Below are 17,811 nucleotides of genomic sequence, written 5' to 3'. Positions count from 1 at the left end.
ATAGACAGAAATAAATACCCGTAATGTTCTAAATGGAGACAGAAGAGAGTACGGTCTTCCACTCACCTTCATACCAGTACATTTTTGCAAACACAGAGAACAGGTATGTGGAAAGGTTTGTGGTGTGGCTGCAGCATAGTCTTGCATCATGGCCAACGCTGGCAGAACCTTTGATAGCTCCCTGTCTGCACGACACTGCGTGCTGGAAAGTGGCAGCGGCATATAAACGAAGTTCACTGGTTTAGGAATTATCTGAGGTGCTAGAGGAGTAGCTGGTTTTGCAGACTGGCATTGTCCCATTTGCACTGGTGGTTGTTTCTGGTCCTGCTGCTGCTCCGCCTGTTTCTTTAGCTCCTGCTGCATCTGCCTTTGGTGCATCTTCTGATTGTTTATGGGTTTAGCAACCTTTGGCACTTGTTGTTGACTTTTACTTTGATCCTTGGTGCAGCTGTTATCCTTCTTGCCGATGAGCACAAGCCCAGGTTGATCAGGATGCACACCACGTGCAATATGACTGAGAGGTGGTTGGATTTTTAATGCCAAATGGCAATCTGGCTCTGGTTCTTTCAAAGGAACTGGTTTGAATTTGAGAAGTCTTAAGTCTGTGTCTTTCTTTGGCAGAGAGAAAGAGCTGATGATTTCTTGAGATGCCTGGTGTGGCTGAGTCAGCAATCGTTGAGTTAGATTCCTGCTTGGAGGAGGCTCATAGCTCTGCATTGAACTATTAATGGAAACAGTACCCCGGTGGTCATGTGAAGAAACCAAGGTGCTGGTTTTCACCTCTGCCGTACCTTCTTGCAGTGGTTCTCTATTGCAATTGTCACCATCACAAGTGTCCATGAGCAACATACTGCCACTCTCACTACTGTTAGCTCTACTTTCACTGCTCTTTCCTATATCACTGCCAAACCCTCCAGCGTATTTGCTAGTATGTCCATAGTCAATCACTTTACTTGGTTTGATAATCTGTGCCAATTCGCCCTGTTGCATCCCTTCCCTTCTGAACCTGTCCATTACGGTCATGCTGGGGGTGGGTTGAGGTTCAGGACAGGCTTTTGAATGAACAATAGGTTTAACATTCTCAGCCTTCTTCATGCGGATTTGCCTTAAGATAAAAGGCAGATTGCCAGGGGTTATCTGGTCTTCAGGGTAGGAGATCAGATATTCCAAGTCATCTTTTTCAAGTCCAAAACGTAAAAGGATGTTAGAAGCTTCTTGTGAAGAGTACTTTGGGTAACTGGAATCAGTATTGAGCACAGGTTTCTCTTGCATTCGATAGTCAGAATCACCTAAGCCTGGAATGGACTGCATATCCTGTTCTCTTTCACCACTGCCTTGGAAGCTCAGTGAAGTAGATGAAAAAAATCTAGAAGAAACATTTTCAGTGACTTTCTTATAGGTTGACCAGTCCAAGGAGCAAGGCCCACTTTTAAAATCAGAGTGTCTTTGAGATGCTGAGCACATTGGACTGGAGGCAACCGTTGCAGTTGAAGAAATAAACTTGTCTTCTTGAGTGCTGGTAAAGCAAGGGGCCTGGTTAACAGGCTGCTGTCTCATCTCTGTCCTGGCTTGACCAAGATACATTTCTGTAGATCTCTTCATGCCTCCATCTAAAATAGAACTACTCTGTGGGGGGGTGTAGCTCACTGGAAAAGCACGCAGTGAAGGAATTGTTCCCAACGTAGTGTCAGAAGTTCCAGAGGATGCTCCAGAAGAGCTAAGCGCATTTCGACACTGCGCAGAACTTTCTATCCCAAAATTATAGGGGTTATGAAGGGGATGGGACATGGTTCAGAAAGTCAAGGATGGCCACAGCAGTCAATGGAATGGGTGTTTGAGTGTTTTGTTTTGGATTTTTTACAAAGTAGGTATGCTGGAGGTCATTGTCAATGTGGAGCTCGTGCAAAATGCAAAGTGACCATTCAGTCAGGCAACCATAATCACGAAGTCTTGTGTGTAGAGAGATCCTTTAGAGAACTTCAAGTATGTGGTTTGATGGTGATCCTGGGTGCGGGAGAAGGGAAATCTTCAATAGCAATTACAAAACTGAGAAATTTAAAAAAAAAAAAGTTTTTGAACTGGTGTGGGCTTCAGCTTCCTGGATGGGTGAAATCCATCTGGAAGGTCTTGTCTGGATTTGTTCACTCTGTTGCTTCCTGCCAAATATAAATTTATCATTACAATATCAGGATCTTTACTACTAGAAATAAACAGGAAGCACAAACATCAAAGGTCAGATAAAAAGAGAAAACAAGGTCAGAAAACAGAAAAAAAAATGCAGGCAAACTCATTTACCACCAGCAGATTGACTACAAAAATTTAAAAACCAATTTGTACTTTAGAGAACATCATTATAAATCACTGAATAATTTGAACTGAGCTTTTTTGGGGCAGAATGACTGTGCAACGTACATTTTTAAGAGTAAAAAAAAATTATCTGTGCACAAAATTGAATTCATATAAGGTTTTCTTACATATACATTCAGAACACCTATGCTTTTGTAGTATCATTCTGTTTGCAAATTTTACCACTTTGTTTGAAATAATTTCTTCCCTGGCAAAAATCTGACTTTCAAGTATAGTCCACATAATTTGTTATCAGCTGAAGCTCAGGACTTTGAAAAGGCCATTCCAAAAGCTTAGTAGCTAGCCTGTTCCAAAACTAGCCCTATTGACATATCTGATTTTGTCGAAACTTTGCACAATGGTTTGGGGAGTTGCTAAAGAATTCTTCAGTAGTCTGTTTCTTTCATTATTATATCCACTCTAATTCGATGTACCAGCTTCACTGGCAGCAACAGCTCAATGCTTGTTCATAAAAATAATCTCTCAAAGTCTTCTTTGTCCTTTTGGTAGGTTATCAACATTAACTGATTTTAAAAGTATTGATTTTGTTGCAGTGGTTTTTCTCTTCAGACGCAGCCTCTCGGTCAATGGTGATGTAAAACTTGCTCAGCAATGATCTTCTGTCAGCTCCCAATCCATGGCAGAGCTGTGCTTTGGTGGTTTTTGACTCTTCAAACCAACTTTTTATGGTGTCCTTCGGGTCTTTTTCAAATCTTAACAAAGTATGTACAGTTCCCAATGACTTATATAATTGAATCTATTCTATTCCATTCCATCTGATGATGCCAGAATCTGCAATGGTTTAGAAAGGGCTCAGACACATTTCTCACTTGTGTACTCCTATAATCCTCTTCAGATCTCCAGTGATGTCCTGGGAATCCCCCATTTTACTGTGTATTAGCTTCTACCAATGAGTGCTGTGAACCAAACCTTTCTGACACAATTATAACCTTGGCCTTGACAAGTTCAGAATTTTTCAAACTTTCACTGCTACTAAAATGTAAGCAGGTATACGGTCACATTTCAGAAAACCCCAAATATAGACAAAATATTTGGCACCAAATTCTTGACTGTTTTACTATGAAAGATATACGTTAGGGCTGCTCGATTATGGCAAAAATGATAATCACGATTATTTTCACTGAAATTGAGATCTCGATTATTTGACGATATTTATTTAACAATAACAATGTATTGAATAATGACTTTAAAGACTGTCAAAAAAATAATATAAAATAGTGTGCAAATACTGATAACAGTGCAAATGTTTGCAATATAAAAAATAAATGAAAAATGTAAACATCTATGTTTAGTGAACTTTGCAGTGTTGCTCTGTGGTGCAGCTACGACAATGTAGCAAAGTTTACACACTCTGTCTACTTGATCCACATCTGACTCCGTGAACCCATAACGTTTCCACACCACTGAAGTTTTTTTTACCTCTCTTTTCAACCAACAGCAGTCACTCTCCTCTCCAAATAACTTCTGCTTAGCTTTCAGAGCTTCCCTCGGGTCCGCTTAATCAGCGGTCCCCAATCCCCGGGCCTCGGACCGGTACCGGTTCGTGAGTCGTTTGGTACCGGGCCGCGAGAGTTGAGGCTCAGGTGTGAAATGTATAGTTTTCAGGGTTTTTAACCGGTTTTCAGCGTTATTTTGTTATCGTTTTTAATCATTTACTCGGTTTTCCTTGGTCTTTTCACGTGTGTTATGAATAAATTTCCTTTTTTTCGGTACCGGTACTAGTTTTATTTTGTTGTATTTATCCGCTATACCTTAAAGGCCGGTCCATGAAAATATTGTCGGGCATAAACCGGTCCGTGGCGCAAAAAAGGTTGGAGACCGCTGCTCTTAATTGTTGTGACACGTGTTCGAAATGCAGAGAGGTGCGATCGGTTTGCCACACGGAGCAGCGCGAGAGTAAAGCACGAGGGAGGGGCTAATAATCGGCTCAGTCATTTTTAATGATCGTTGAAACCCTAGATCGTAATCGAGATTAAAATTCAATTAATTGAGCAGCCCTAATATACGTTATGCAGCCATTCAGCCCCAGAAAAAAATTACATTTCTCATAAATTACTGACAGCGTTATATTGATTTGACATTTATGTCCATGAATGTATGTACACTTATAATCTAAGTTGTGTATCAACATTCAGGTATTTAAATGCTGATGCCATTTAGAAAATTTGAAAACATTACCCAACCTTTGACTGTATTATCCAAAAAGATTGCAAAAGTATATCTTCAATAAAAATTATATCCAGACATTACTTCTCAAAGAAAAACAAACGATACACTCCTTGTTGATCTGGTAGGCAATGCAAGTGGTAATGCAAAAAAAATTAAAATAAAAACAAAAAAAATATTAAGGTTAGCAAGAAAGAAAAAAAAAAAAAAAAAACATGCTTTTGGCTCATCTTCAGTCAGTCCACATATTTTCATCAGATGACATTGTCTTGCAGCCTGAGAAAGCCAAACCAATCTGGTATCTGACATGCAGTACGGACAGACCGTAAATCCAGCTTTACTTTGTGGTGTGGTAAAACATGTCCATGTCCAAACTCCTCTCCGTGAAGTTTTTGGTGCAGGAAAATGTCCCAGTATCCATTCGATGAGAGATGAGATTACCAACTTCATGAAAAATTATATATTTGAATGAGGATATTAAAAATGGTTAAAAATAAATAAAAATGAATGTGTGTGTCTGGGATAGAACAAAAATGCTTCCAGACAGCCTACAAGATAGAGGACTTGAACAATTTCACAAGACGTTTCAGGAGCAGTAAAAAACAACAACAACAAACAAACAAAAACAACAGCAATAATACTAGTAGTACAAAAGCTACAAAATAACATTACCAGATATTATCTAGCAAGTATTTAACATCTTAACATTTTGTGCTCGTATACTACACATCATGCACAACTTCTAAAATTAAATGATTCTTAGAAATGCAGGAAATACAACTCTAGACTAAAAGTGCCTCAAGTCAATAACTTGAAACTAGAGCACAGAGTGTGAAATACAGCCCACAGACTCGATCCAGCTTCCTGCTGCCAAAAATAAAAAAAATTAAACTGTGTCCAAACAAACTTTTTCATAGGACAAAATAACACCTTTACTCAAAATGTAAACTATAGAGACACAAAGCTGCATCTAAGTGACCTTTTCAAAAAGCCATATTTCCTAACAAGTTTTTGGTTTAATAATTAAACAAAATATTAACCCATTCCTACTCGTTGTGTCTTCTAAAATTCAGTTCTGCATAACTCAGCACTATGTACATCATGTTTCAATTCAGTTTTTCACAATGTAGCACTTTAGTCTGTTTTCCAAATCAAGAAGAAGTAAAACACAGTATCTGCAGCTGACCTAGAGGAGCTAAAGGCTGCCTGCAGCTGCTTTTCTCTCTGGATCGCTCAGTGGGGTTTTTTAGCAGTTCGCTTGAGCTCGGGTTTGGTGGCCCATGATGGTCCAGGTGTGCTGAGGCATACAAATCCACGTAACTACAGCCCAACTCAATAACAGACAGCATTGTCTCTCTAACTACACCACCTCTCCCTTCATTTATTTTTCATCTGAATTAAATTTTCATGATATTTATCCATTTTTGAAATTAAATTACATGTATTTGCTTTGAAAAACAACTCTCTATATGTAAATTATTGAATTTATGTGCAGGGACTACTCTGAGAAGTCTTTGCAATACATCTACGTTACAGATGAAAGAATATTACTGAGCCAAAAGTAAGTTGAATAAGACCTTTAGATTGCAGTTGTAAAATGAAAAGTCTGTTAACTTACATGCGGAACTTGCCTGTGTTATCAAACCCAGTAAGCGCTAATGGTTCTGCATTCATGACTCTTCTCAGTGCAGAATATCATTGCTAACATGTTAAATAGGAGTTAATTAAAGTTTCTTCAAGCTATACTCTTATTCCTCTACATCACACATTGGCCAAGGTGACTAATAAGAGAAAGGTTATCTGTTAAAATTATAAGTTAGAGTAATTACTCATTAATTGCTACTGCTCAATCGTTTCCACACACCTACATTTTCAAAATGTTTCAAAATGTGTGGTAAAAAGTGGGTGTACACAAGCTAATCTTCATTTAAATATCTGTATCTCTTTCTTTTAGCAGTGCACAGGGAAATAGGACCCTGTAACTTAGTAAAATAAGTGATCAGATTTCCTTAATGCACTATGAAATTTTTTTGCATTAAAGAAAAGTTGATTCTCCCTGTCAAATATCCTGTCAACTACAGTTCTCAGTAAAAAAAAAAAAAAGAAAAGAAAAGAAAGAAAAAAACCTTTATGATTATGATGATCATAATCATAAAGAAAAAATTGCCATCTGTACATCACTTGCTATTTTGGTTATCAAAACCTGACCAGGTGCTTTTTTAAACAATTAAACCTAACAAAGTGTTTTTTATTACTAAAACCTTGTCATGCTGTTAGGTTAGGTTTAGGGGAGGTCTGTGCCACCCCATTTTAAAAATCCTGGGAATCCCCTGTTTGCAATTAGGCCTTTGCTTTGCCTGTACACAGGTATACACACTCATATACATATGTATATCTATACAAGTCTCTTCTTATGTTTTTTTTTTAACAAAGAAAAGAAAAGTGTTTTAAACTGTATACCATCTAAGAGAACATGCACATGCGGCCCACATTTTGCAGCATTTATGATACAAACAGATCTTTTTCATATGGATGCTAAAAGTATTATCCCAAGCTCACACTCCTCTGCATGAAACATGGCAGCACGGCTATCCAACTGTTTCTCCAAACAGTAGCTGCTGCAATTTTTACAGGCTGCCTTTACTAGCTTAACTGAGGTTAGCTTCTAGCTAAGCCTGAAACGACTAACGGCGTACACACATCCACTGAGATTAAAAACATGTCGCTCTGTGTTTAGTAAGAGCTCCCGTTACATACCGTTCGTAATAAATGCGTAGCCAACAGCTTTGATTGCGTCTGTGTTGTCCTCCGCTTTCTTATCTTGGGTCCAAATAAAAACTGTCCCTGTTTAGTGTGACGTCTCGTGCAGGCGGAACGGACTTCCGCTTTATAAGACCTCCCTTCAAAATAAAAGCATAAACTTCAAATCTGGCTTTCTCCACACAAATCTATCGCTTAGAGCAGTGGTTCCCAAACTTTTTTTGCTGGGCCCCCTGTTGTATGTTCACCAGTATGATAATGATGAAGCAGTAATCTCAGTTAACGTGGTTTTATTAACCAGCACAGCAGCAGAGAACTTACATGCTTGGATTCAATAACGGAATGGCGCCTATACCACTCAAAACACACACACACCTACACGGAGGTACGGCAAGCGGATTAGGACAAAATACCAAACTAACAGCAGGTTATCTACATCCCCCTTCTTTAGTACATCCCCAACCGGACATAAAGTTTAATGCATACTGAATAATAATAATCACAGCATAAAAGGTGACATACGCTGACCTGATTCAGCCGGAATTTGCACTTTAATGGGTTTAGTCGCAGGTTTACTTCTCTGGCACGATCAAGGACTTTTCTCAGGTTGTCGTCATGTTCTTTCATGGTTCTTCCGCCGATGAGTATATCATCAACAATGATGGCACATGGATACCCAGCGAATATCTGCTCCATGGCTCTCTGAAACACCTCGCTGGCAGCGTTAAGACCAAAAGGCATTCTGAGGAACCTGAAACGACCAAAACAAGTGCTGAAGGTGGTTAGCATGGATGATTTTTGATCCAATGACACCTGCCAAAAAGAGTTCTTAGCATCCAAAACAGAGAACACAGTAGCGTTTGACATTATTGCAGCCACTTCTTCTACTGTGCGCATGGGATGGTGTGGTCTTTTCAGAGCAGTGTTTAAATCTCGAGGATTTATGCATATCCTGATTTCATCTTTGCCCTTCTTGTTGGTGGCTACCATGGAAGACACCCAGTCCGTCGGCTCTGAGACGGGAGTAATGACGCCTAATTTCTCCATCCTGACCAGCTCTGCCTTGACCCTGTCTTTCATGGCCAAAGGGATGCGATGTGCTGGGCGAACAACTGGTTTCACATCTGGGTTCAGTGTCATGCGATAGGTGACTGGCAACCTCCCAAGCTCATCAGAAAATAAGTCGCTGTATTCTGTGATAAGCTGTTGTGACAGGTCATCTGCAGACATGCTCAATTGGTGGACGTCATTGCTGAATGATACAAGTCCCATTTCTCTGCATGCACATAGTCCAAGTATTGGCTGAACATCTTCATTAATAACAAAGAATGATAGCACATGTGGCTGCCCATGCAGAAAACACTGCAGCTTAATTACACCTGAGGTTTGAATCTTGCTGCCTCCAAATGCTACTAGGTTAACGGACTTGGGGTGTGCTTTCATTTGTTTATCTGCTCTTATAATGTTAACTGTTTTCTTGGGAAGCACATTACATTTAGCACCTGTGTCCACCTTCATTTCAACAGGAATCCCATTAATCTGCACGGTGACAAAAACTTCCTCTTTGTGTTCCACATCCACATCAGTCGCATGGATTGCATATTGCAGATTTACACCATCAACGTAGAATGTGTCATCTCTGCTGTCATCAGCTTGGTCTGGTTCCACATGATGAACTGACTTTCTGTGTCTTGCTACGTTTTGGGTAGGCCGAACAGCTCTGCACCGTTTCTTAAAGTGATTCCACTTTTTGCATGCATGACACTGCTGCCCAAAAGCTGGACATTTGCTCTTTTTTGCAGCATGAGCACCCCCACAGTTAGTACAGTTAGTGACATGCTGTGTTTCAGACCTGTCTCCTTGTATTTTCTTGTTATCTCCTCTGTGCTTTCTCGTAAATGTGGGCTGGAGCACATCAACATTTGATGCAGATTGTTGAGGAAAAGCAAGTGTTTTATTATGCTCTTCAGTCATTTCATGAATCTGGCAGACAGATATGGCTTTTGCTAGTGTTAAATCACTATCACGCAGTAGCACTTTCCTTAAATCGTCATTGTTGATGCCACAAACTAGTCTGTCTCTTATTAGTTCTTCACTCAGATCACCAAATCTGCAGCTTTTTGCTTTAATCCGTAAATCACTTACATAGGATTCAACAGTCTCGCCAGTCCTCTGATTCCGCGTGTTGAACTTGTGTCTTTCCATCGTGACATTGGTTTGAGGGCTGCACGTTTCTCTGAATTTCCTTTTGAGGCACTCAGGATCCTCCTTCGATTCTGCAGGAATGAGGACTCGTCCTCCCTCGCCGGGCTATCCCACTTCTGACACCATGTTGTATGTTCACCAGTATGATAATGATGAAGCAGTAATCTCAGTTAACGTGGTTTTATTAACCAGCACAGCAGCAGAGAACTTACATGCTTGGATTCAATAACGGAATGGCGCCTATACCACTCAAAACACACACACACCTACACGGAGGTACGGCAAGCGGATTAGGACAAAATACCAAACTAACAGCAGGTTATCTACACCCCCCTTTGTTTTACAAGAAAAATGTTCGCCTCCCCCCCTTCCTAGCGCGTGCACGCGCCCACGCCCAAACACATCCTCCAACCACACACAGCCATATTTTGCTCCATTGCGGTTTATTTCACACCTCAAACATTTAGTAAACAATTAAGCAAATAGGAGTAATCTGCAATAAATTACAGGGAGTAATAAAATAAACTACTAACTCTTTTACACTACGTCCGCACCTACACGGGTATTTTTGAAAACGCAACTGTTTCGTCCACACGTGAACGGCGTTCGAATCACCGAAAACTGAGATCTTTTAAAACTTTTTTTTGTGTTTACGTGTGGACGAGGAATAGACTATGGCTGTATCCCAATTCAGGGTCTGCAGCCTTAAAGGCCGCATTTTAAGACCGATTACGTCACAGCGACGCAACGAAGGCTGTCCCAATTTGAAGGCTGCTCGAAATGCGGCCCTCAAATGCGTCCTTCATTTCCCTGAATTTCAAGGACGTGGCGGTGTCACTACCCGATCCGTACCGGAAACCCGATCGGTACAGCGACAGGTGTAGGCTGTCTCCCAATTCAGGGTCTGCAGCCTTAAAGGACGCAGCCTCAACGATCCTCAAGGGCCGCGTACTCAAAGACCGCTAAGGCCGGAAGTGCAAGGCTTGTGAAATGGGACGGTCTAGCCTCCGTTGCGCTGATACTGTTGTTTGTCAATAAAGTAAAAAAAAAAAAAGGCTGCGTTGCGCTGCCCAGGTTGCCTAGCAACCATGATACTAACCACTGGAAACGTGTCATACAGCTTTGTTTGACAGAAATGAAGGAGAAAATCTTTTGTTCATTTGTTTGTTTGTTTCTACATGAGTTTTGATCATTCTCTGTAAGATTAAGCTCAGCTATTGAACGGCGTATATTTTAAAGTAAAGGCTTTGAAACAGAGGTGTGGACTCGAGTCACATGACTTGGACTCGAGTCAGACTCGAGTCATTAATTTTATGACTTTAGACTTGACTTGAAAAAATGTTCTAAGACTTGTGACTTGACTTGGACTTTTACACCAATGACTTGGGACTTGAATTGGACTTGAACCGGTTTACTTGAAAAGACTTGATATTTCACCCCAAATATAAAATTTAACATGCATATTATATAGAGATTGAAAATGTGACGTCATTCAGGGGTAAAACCGCAAAGGATTCTGGGAACTCGTGGCAAGAGGTACTAGCGAACGCAGGCTTTCAATTGAAATCAGTCACACAGCGATAAAAAGAAACACAAAAATGTCAAGAAGCTGTTGTATTATTAACTGCAATAGCCGGTCGCATGACAGCCACGGGAAGCCGACGGGTAAAGAGATCGTTTTTATCGGATTACGTCGTTGAAGAGAAATTGTTCGAGCCATGTTTCCGAAGTAACAAAGTGGCGACGGATGGCCTGGATTGCAGCCATCCAAAGACCAAATATAACGTCCCAGAACACTCCAGCTCACAGGTTAGTCTGCTCCAAGCATTTCCACAAAGGTCAGAGTTTTGTAGTAGTTAATACGTCATTTTCATAACATAATTGGTGATATAGGTTACAAGCAAGTCTGGCGCTGAACAGAAATGGTCGCGCTATGCTCCTTTATTTATTGTGCATAAATAGTGAATTGTCCTGACACAATATTGTGTTTCGTTTCTGTTATTACCATGGTACATTGACAAAAACATATACTTTTATTCACAGGATAAAACAGTTGTTTTGTATCACTAATTGTCCAGTGCGATTACAACATACAGTACTATTGTCACTGCTACATTTCTGTAACGCGTACCAGAAATTATTTCCACTACTAATTAATTACCGTTGAGCTCAAAGGTTATATATTAATAAACGGTTAACGAATGTGTATTTATGAAGACGATTTGTGAGACTGGTAAACTTATGATATGTACGATGGTCTTTCGTTCTACACGGTGCATTTCAAGGTCCTGTACCCATCCGTCGGTAAACTGTACCTGGGCTTGTTGCAGTGACCTGAAGTTACTAAACTTCACGAGTGTATGCACTCACTCCAAGAACCGTATGATTATAAATATGAGCGTGGTGAAAGTTGGGCAGCACGCTAACGTCTTTTGTCCACTCTGTGTGCTCATAAGGGTCTGACCCTTTCACTGGTTTGATTTTTTTCCTCGTATCTTTTCTTTGACTTTTCATCAAGTCTGTCTTTGTACGGACCGGCATTGTTCTCCTTCGTTTTGTACATACCTATTTGGGGGCGAAGAAAAAGCAAGAATTTATTGGAACCGAAGAATGAATGTTTTGCGGTGCTGCAAATGCTTGCATTTGATGCGGTACTTGGATTGTTTTGCCACGAGTTCCCAGCATGCAATGCGCGAAAGTCACGTGGTCTGTCAATCTCTATACCCTTCAGTCTTTTCACGTATCCCAGCCTGGTCTCCCACCTTGTCTAGGTCATGACCTCTTTGAAGGAGTTGTGTCATATGATCTAGCACTGTACCTGAAGAACATTATAAAAAATAAAAAATGGTTCACATACTCCCTTTTAACTCATTCACTGCCATTGACGTCTATAGCCGTCAATTGCAGTGAATGAGTCAATGGGTTTAACTCATTCACTGCCAATGGCTGGCAGTGAATGAGTTAAACAGACGCATTAAACAGTTTAAATATAAAGGATCCGAAGCACTTACAAAGCCATGTACTGTCAAACCTGACGGATCCAAATTATCAGGGCAAGCCGTTCAAAACTGGAACCTTTTGAGATTGCTGCCAGTTTTGATTGGTGACAAAGTACAAAACCATGAGGATGAAGTATGGCAGTTAGCTCTCCAGTTGAAAGATATTGTGGATCTTATTTGTGCTCAGAGCATTTCCTTGTCCCAGATAGCATTTGCTGACATTTTGATCCAAGAATATTTGGAGATGAGAAAGATGTTGTTTCCTGGAATTAAACTAAAACCCAAGCACCACTATTTGCGCCATTATTCAGCACTGTTGTTGAAATTTGGTCCATTGATGAGGTTATGGACGCTTAGGTTTGAATGTAAACACAGTTACTTCAAAAGATGTGCCAGACACTTGAAAAGCTTCAAAAATATTTGTCAAACTTTGTCAACACGTCATCAGATGTATCAGGCTTATCTTTTAGCAGGGCAAGAATGCCGTGAACTGCTGCAAGTGAAGGAGAGCTGTGTGTTTTATCCCAACCTCTACAGTGACACTATTCAGCATGCGGTCAGGGAGTTAGCTTTTTCAGAAAGCAATACCACAGTTACCACAGACATTCAGTACAAGGGCACTGCATATAAAAAGGGACAGTTTCTTGTGTACAGAAATGACGAGTGTACGGAGTTTGGTGAACTTCTACTCATCTTGATTCAAAATGACACATCTGTGTATGTTCTAATGGATATCCACAAAGGCATCTTCCTCTCAGAATACCATCTGTATTCTGTGACAAAGGACAGTCTTGGGTTACAGTGTATCAACATTAATGACCTGCCTGATTTCTATCCTTTGGTATCATACATTCTTGAAGAATACCGAATCATTCCACTAAAGCATAGTATTGTGGCAAAATAATGTCCAACTAATAGCTCACTTCTCACTGTAAATAGTTTAACATTAATATAAGTGTTACCTGATCCATACCCTGCTCAAGTGTATGAACTGTATGTGATTTTCTATTTTGTTTGGAGGTGGCATTTCTTCTTCAGTGCAAGTATGAGTGACTCAGAGCGAACCTTCCTAGATGTCGCCATCACGGAAGTCCTACCAGAACTTCAAGCTGTGAACAAAAACATCCTGGAGGAGCACTTGCAGTCCATTGGAGTTGAGACAAGTGATGATCTACGCTTCGTAACGGAGGCAGATTTGATGACAGCATTAAGACCTGTACAAGCAAGAAAGCTTCTTTCTGCTTGGAAACAGAAATGTAAGTAAAAACAACTATTCAAACTCAAAAGCAGAGATGGTCATGAACAGACATACAGTGTGAATCATAATTGTATTTGTTTTGTAATTTAAAGACCAAACTCCAGAGAACAGCTCGCTATCATCTGTGGAAGCCTCATCAACCCAGTCGCTGTCATTGCTCTCACTTTCACCCCAAAGTCTATCGTCGACCTCCTCCAGCAGCCCAGGATGTGACACACAATGGGATGACAACTTTGAAATTCCATGGAGTAAACTTCCTGCAGAAGTGATGCATTTTCTTGAGAGGAGGAAAAGGCCTCGCCCAAAACTGAGGAGGCAAATGGTCCGGATTGTTGTGACTGAGATGATGGAAAAATGCCCACATGTAGTTAGAAAACATTCAATTGACGTTGCAAAAAAAAATGGTGGCAAAATATCCCAATTCTCTGCAAGATTTAATAGAGGGTGATATTGTTGGTGCAGGCTACCTTTCACTTGTCAAACAGTTGCAGAACAGAATTGAAAATGTAAGGCGCACTTCAACACCCAAAATAAGAAAAAGAAAACATCAGACTGACTCAGACCACACAGACGAGATCCCTTTAGAAGAAAGAGCAGCCATGCAGGATACATACGGGTGCATTAAATGGAATGTAGAATTTCTGCCTCTTGAAGAAACTCCAGAGAGCCAACAGCAAAAGATGGAAAAACTCAAGGTGATGTTCCAGCAAGCTGATGCCAATCCAGAAGAGGTAAAAAGTCTAATGAAGTCCACTTACTACACACAACGTCAACATGTCAATCAGGGGAAAAGTATCAAATGCCTTAGGGAGGAGTGGCCGTTTTGGTTTGATGAACTTGGCATGTCTGTCCACTTCAAGGAACTTACCCGGTTGTTCAGTCTGACGTCACTAGCCGTGTCTGGGTCTAAACTCCGCTGCAGGTCCATATATCAAACGATCACTATGGCATTACTGAGAGTTGAAAAACTGTCTAAAGTCTTTCATCTTTAATAAAATGATCAGCGTTCTGCTCTACCAGGTGTAACAATTGAGTTTAACATCCAGGCATCCATGAAAACGGAATTTATGACATTTAACGGAGTTAGAAGTTAGCAGGGAGATAGCTCGCTAGCTTCTATCTAAATACAATATAGCATGTCCTGACTGCGGGGTTTTGGAAACAAATTAAAACGTACAGCTTTCTTATCACTTCCAGCATAAATGAAGACAGAAAACTAAACAGCAGTGACGTTTAGGGTTGCCAACCGTCCCTTAAAATACGGAATCGTCCCGTAACAAAAGTACACGTCCCGTATTGAGCTAATAAGGGACGCACTTTGTCCCGTAATACAGTGAGAATCAAAAGTAGTCTATAACTTTTAATGGAATTAACGCTTTGTTTGAAAACACAATTCCCAGCCCCTCTCCTGCTTTGTGACCAATGAGCTGACAGCACACTTATGACAATTCGAGTATGACAATTCAGATTACCGCTCATCTCATTGGTCAGGAAAGGTCGCTTACGGAGAAAATACCGGAAGACAACAGATGACCACAACAAGAAGCATGGCCAACAGGGAAACAAACGCCGACACTGCGGTGCAAGTCTCGGACGACAGTACACCTAAAGCTGGGCAGACACTGTGCGATTTTTACAGTCACGTTATTCAGCTCCTGCTCAAACTGCACGATTGACTCGCAGGGGTTAGAAGTTGGTAGGTCACGATGCAGGTCTCACACTATACCGCCCGATGCTCTGATGCGACCTGAGTGCTCACACTGTGCCTCCATAACATGAAGGTTATAACAGAAAATCTGTCGCTCGCTCTCCGTCTTACACTCACACAGACACACCACCACCATCAACTTTGCTAAATTGCTAATGAAAAACATGATCAGGCAGCTGTGACTGAGCAGCGATGTAGATCCAACTATTTTCACGGTTGTTGTGGTCGTGATAATTTTGTGATGCCACATCGAAAAGGCTCGGATGAGCTTTCCAAAGTTCTACAAGTTGTGCCTCCATCGCTTGTGTCCAGATCACACGCTGCACAGCTGTGCTGCTCCGTCTTTTACACCAACGTTTACGTGTTTGCGCGCGAGCAGTGTGAGTGGCTGTGGTGAGACCCTCACGAGCGATTGATGATCGGGAGCTGGTCGTGAGGTGTTAATCACTTCTCGTTACCCCACGTATACTACACGATGCATGATGAAGGCCAAAATCGGTCCGATCACTCAAAAATCGGCTCAAAATGGGCCTAAAACCGCACAGTGTGAGCCCAGCATTAGAGCAGCAATGTTTGTTCCCCTCAGAGAAAGGGAAAAATGGGAAAAGGAAAACACCTGGCTGGAAAAAGTTAATATGGGCATGTGCAATGAATATCAGCGCTATGTGGCCAGAAGTGTGATAATATAATTTATTTTGTGTAATAAACATGATTACAACAAATAGATGACTAATACATAAAAGTAATACATAGATGAATAATGATGAGTTATGATGCGTAATCATGGGAACAAGCGGGTTTACAAACAGGAGCAGCTGATTAGGATTAGAAAAGCTGAAATAATACCTCAACTGAAGCCAATTGTACTAAATGCACTAAATGTGCACTGTTACAAGAATGTTTTTCTTTCTATTGTTTTCTATTATTTTAAGTTAAGCAGGACAGAGTTCTTTTAAAGAAAGATTTACTTATATTCTCAAAAGTTAAGCATGACAGGCTTCTGTTTAAGAAAGAGACCTGTTTTATTGTGTTAATGTTGTCATTTTGAAAATAAATGGCTAAATGATCATTTGTTTCACATGTGTTCATATCACAAAGAATACACATCTACTTAAATCAAATTCAAGTCAAAGGGTTAAAAAAATAATTTCACACACAAAAAAAGAGCTAGAAAATTCACCACACTGGGAAGGGTGAAGACAACTGGGTCGCCCGGCCCTGGCCACGAGGTGTCCCTTATTTATTTTTCAGGGAGTTGGCAACCCTAGTGACGTTTGTAGGGTTACTGAAGTTGGGCTAGCTGGTATATAATGATGTGCTACGTGACCGCTAGCGACATAGCTATGTTAGCATAATATAAACAAGCTAACTTTTTTTTCCACTCGATAAAAGTTAACGTGAGTGTTCTCGGTGGTCAGAAACAAATGTAATCGCATGGCAGGATGCTGTAAGAGGACCAAACTTCAGCCAGGAGAACAACTGAGATAATCCATCTACAATACGAGGTTAGTCATTCATATACTGCTGCATGGGCTGGGCTGTAGTTACATCCTAAGGTTTTAAAAACTGAGCTTAAATAAATGATTAGCGGTAATAAAAGCCGAGGGAGGTCAACAGTGATCACTGACTGTTTTAGGAGCTTTTGAGATCAAATAGAAGAAAATACATAACATTAAACATGTTAACAACACAAAAGCCATATTAAACGCAGACTACTTTAGACCCGGAAGTAGGATTCGTCGCGTCATCACTGAACAACCGGACTGGGATTGACCTCAAAGAGACATTCACACGAAATTTGGCTTATGGACTACTTATGGACTACTTGACCACAGTTGCTGTCAGCAAAAGCAAGGTGTTGCTTCAGACTTATGCAAGGCTTCAGAGGATGCGGGGACCGCAGAGTGGCTGCTCAGATGATGTGAAAGAGATGGTCCTGCTTCTGCTCAGCTACTTTGAAGAGAAGGAGGAGTCCATGCTTCTCTGTGTTGAAGATACATGTCTGGCAGATGAGGACAGTCCTGCTATTCCTCAAGAAGATACATGCTGAGTATTGATCGGAACCTCGTCAGCACAAACATATCCTCCTTCATTTCTGCACTGTGCCTCGTGTTCGGGAGCTACTACAATTTCAACATCCATTATCCATCTGAGCTGGCTTCCACTTTAGAGTTTCTTCAGAGGTGAACAAATATGGCTTTGTTATTTCTCATAACTGAGACTCTGGGATCTGGAGTCTGGCTTTGATGTGGTTCGAGTCCAGGTCTGGCTCTGAGTCTCGGTCGGCTTTGGAGCCGGTTTCAGTTGTTTTTTTCAGTTTTTTGTTGTTGGTTTTTTTTTGTTTGTTT

At 40.8% G+C, this 17,811-nt stretch overlaps 1 protein-coding gene across 5 annotated transcripts in view; it reads right to left on the bottom strand.

The window, feature by feature from the left end:
* Positions 1-7,641, bottom strand: part of LOC309703783 (uncharacterized protein) — a 49,696-nt gene extending 42,055 nt beyond the window's left edge. For 4 of the 5 annotated variants that reach the window (XM_082528670.1, XM_082528672.1, XM_082528673.1 and 1 more), the window contains exons 1-2: positions 7,291-7,641; positions 67-2,156 (exon numbers count right to left, since the gene is read on the bottom strand). In XM_082528670.1, the coding sequence (XP_082384796.1) occupies positions 67-1,788 (1,722 nt within the window). In that variant the 5' untranslated portion in view covers positions 1,789-2,156; positions 7,291-7,641. The remainder of the gene's footprint in view (positions 1-66; positions 2,157-7,290) is intronic. The other variant, XM_082528671.1, reaches the window with a different exon arrangement.
* Positions 7,642-17,811: the final 10,170 nt, after the last annotated feature.

This window comes from Aulonocara stuartgranti, assembly GCF_965226115.1.
Source record: "Aulonocara stuartgranti genome assembly, chromosome: 3".
In the NCBI taxonomy this organism is placed as follows: Eukaryota; Metazoa; Chordata; class Actinopteri; order Cichliformes; family Cichlidae; genus Aulonocara; species Aulonocara stuartgranti.
Note: the sequence above shows the minus strand (reverse complement) of the source record. Positions and strands in the feature narration are given on the sequence as shown.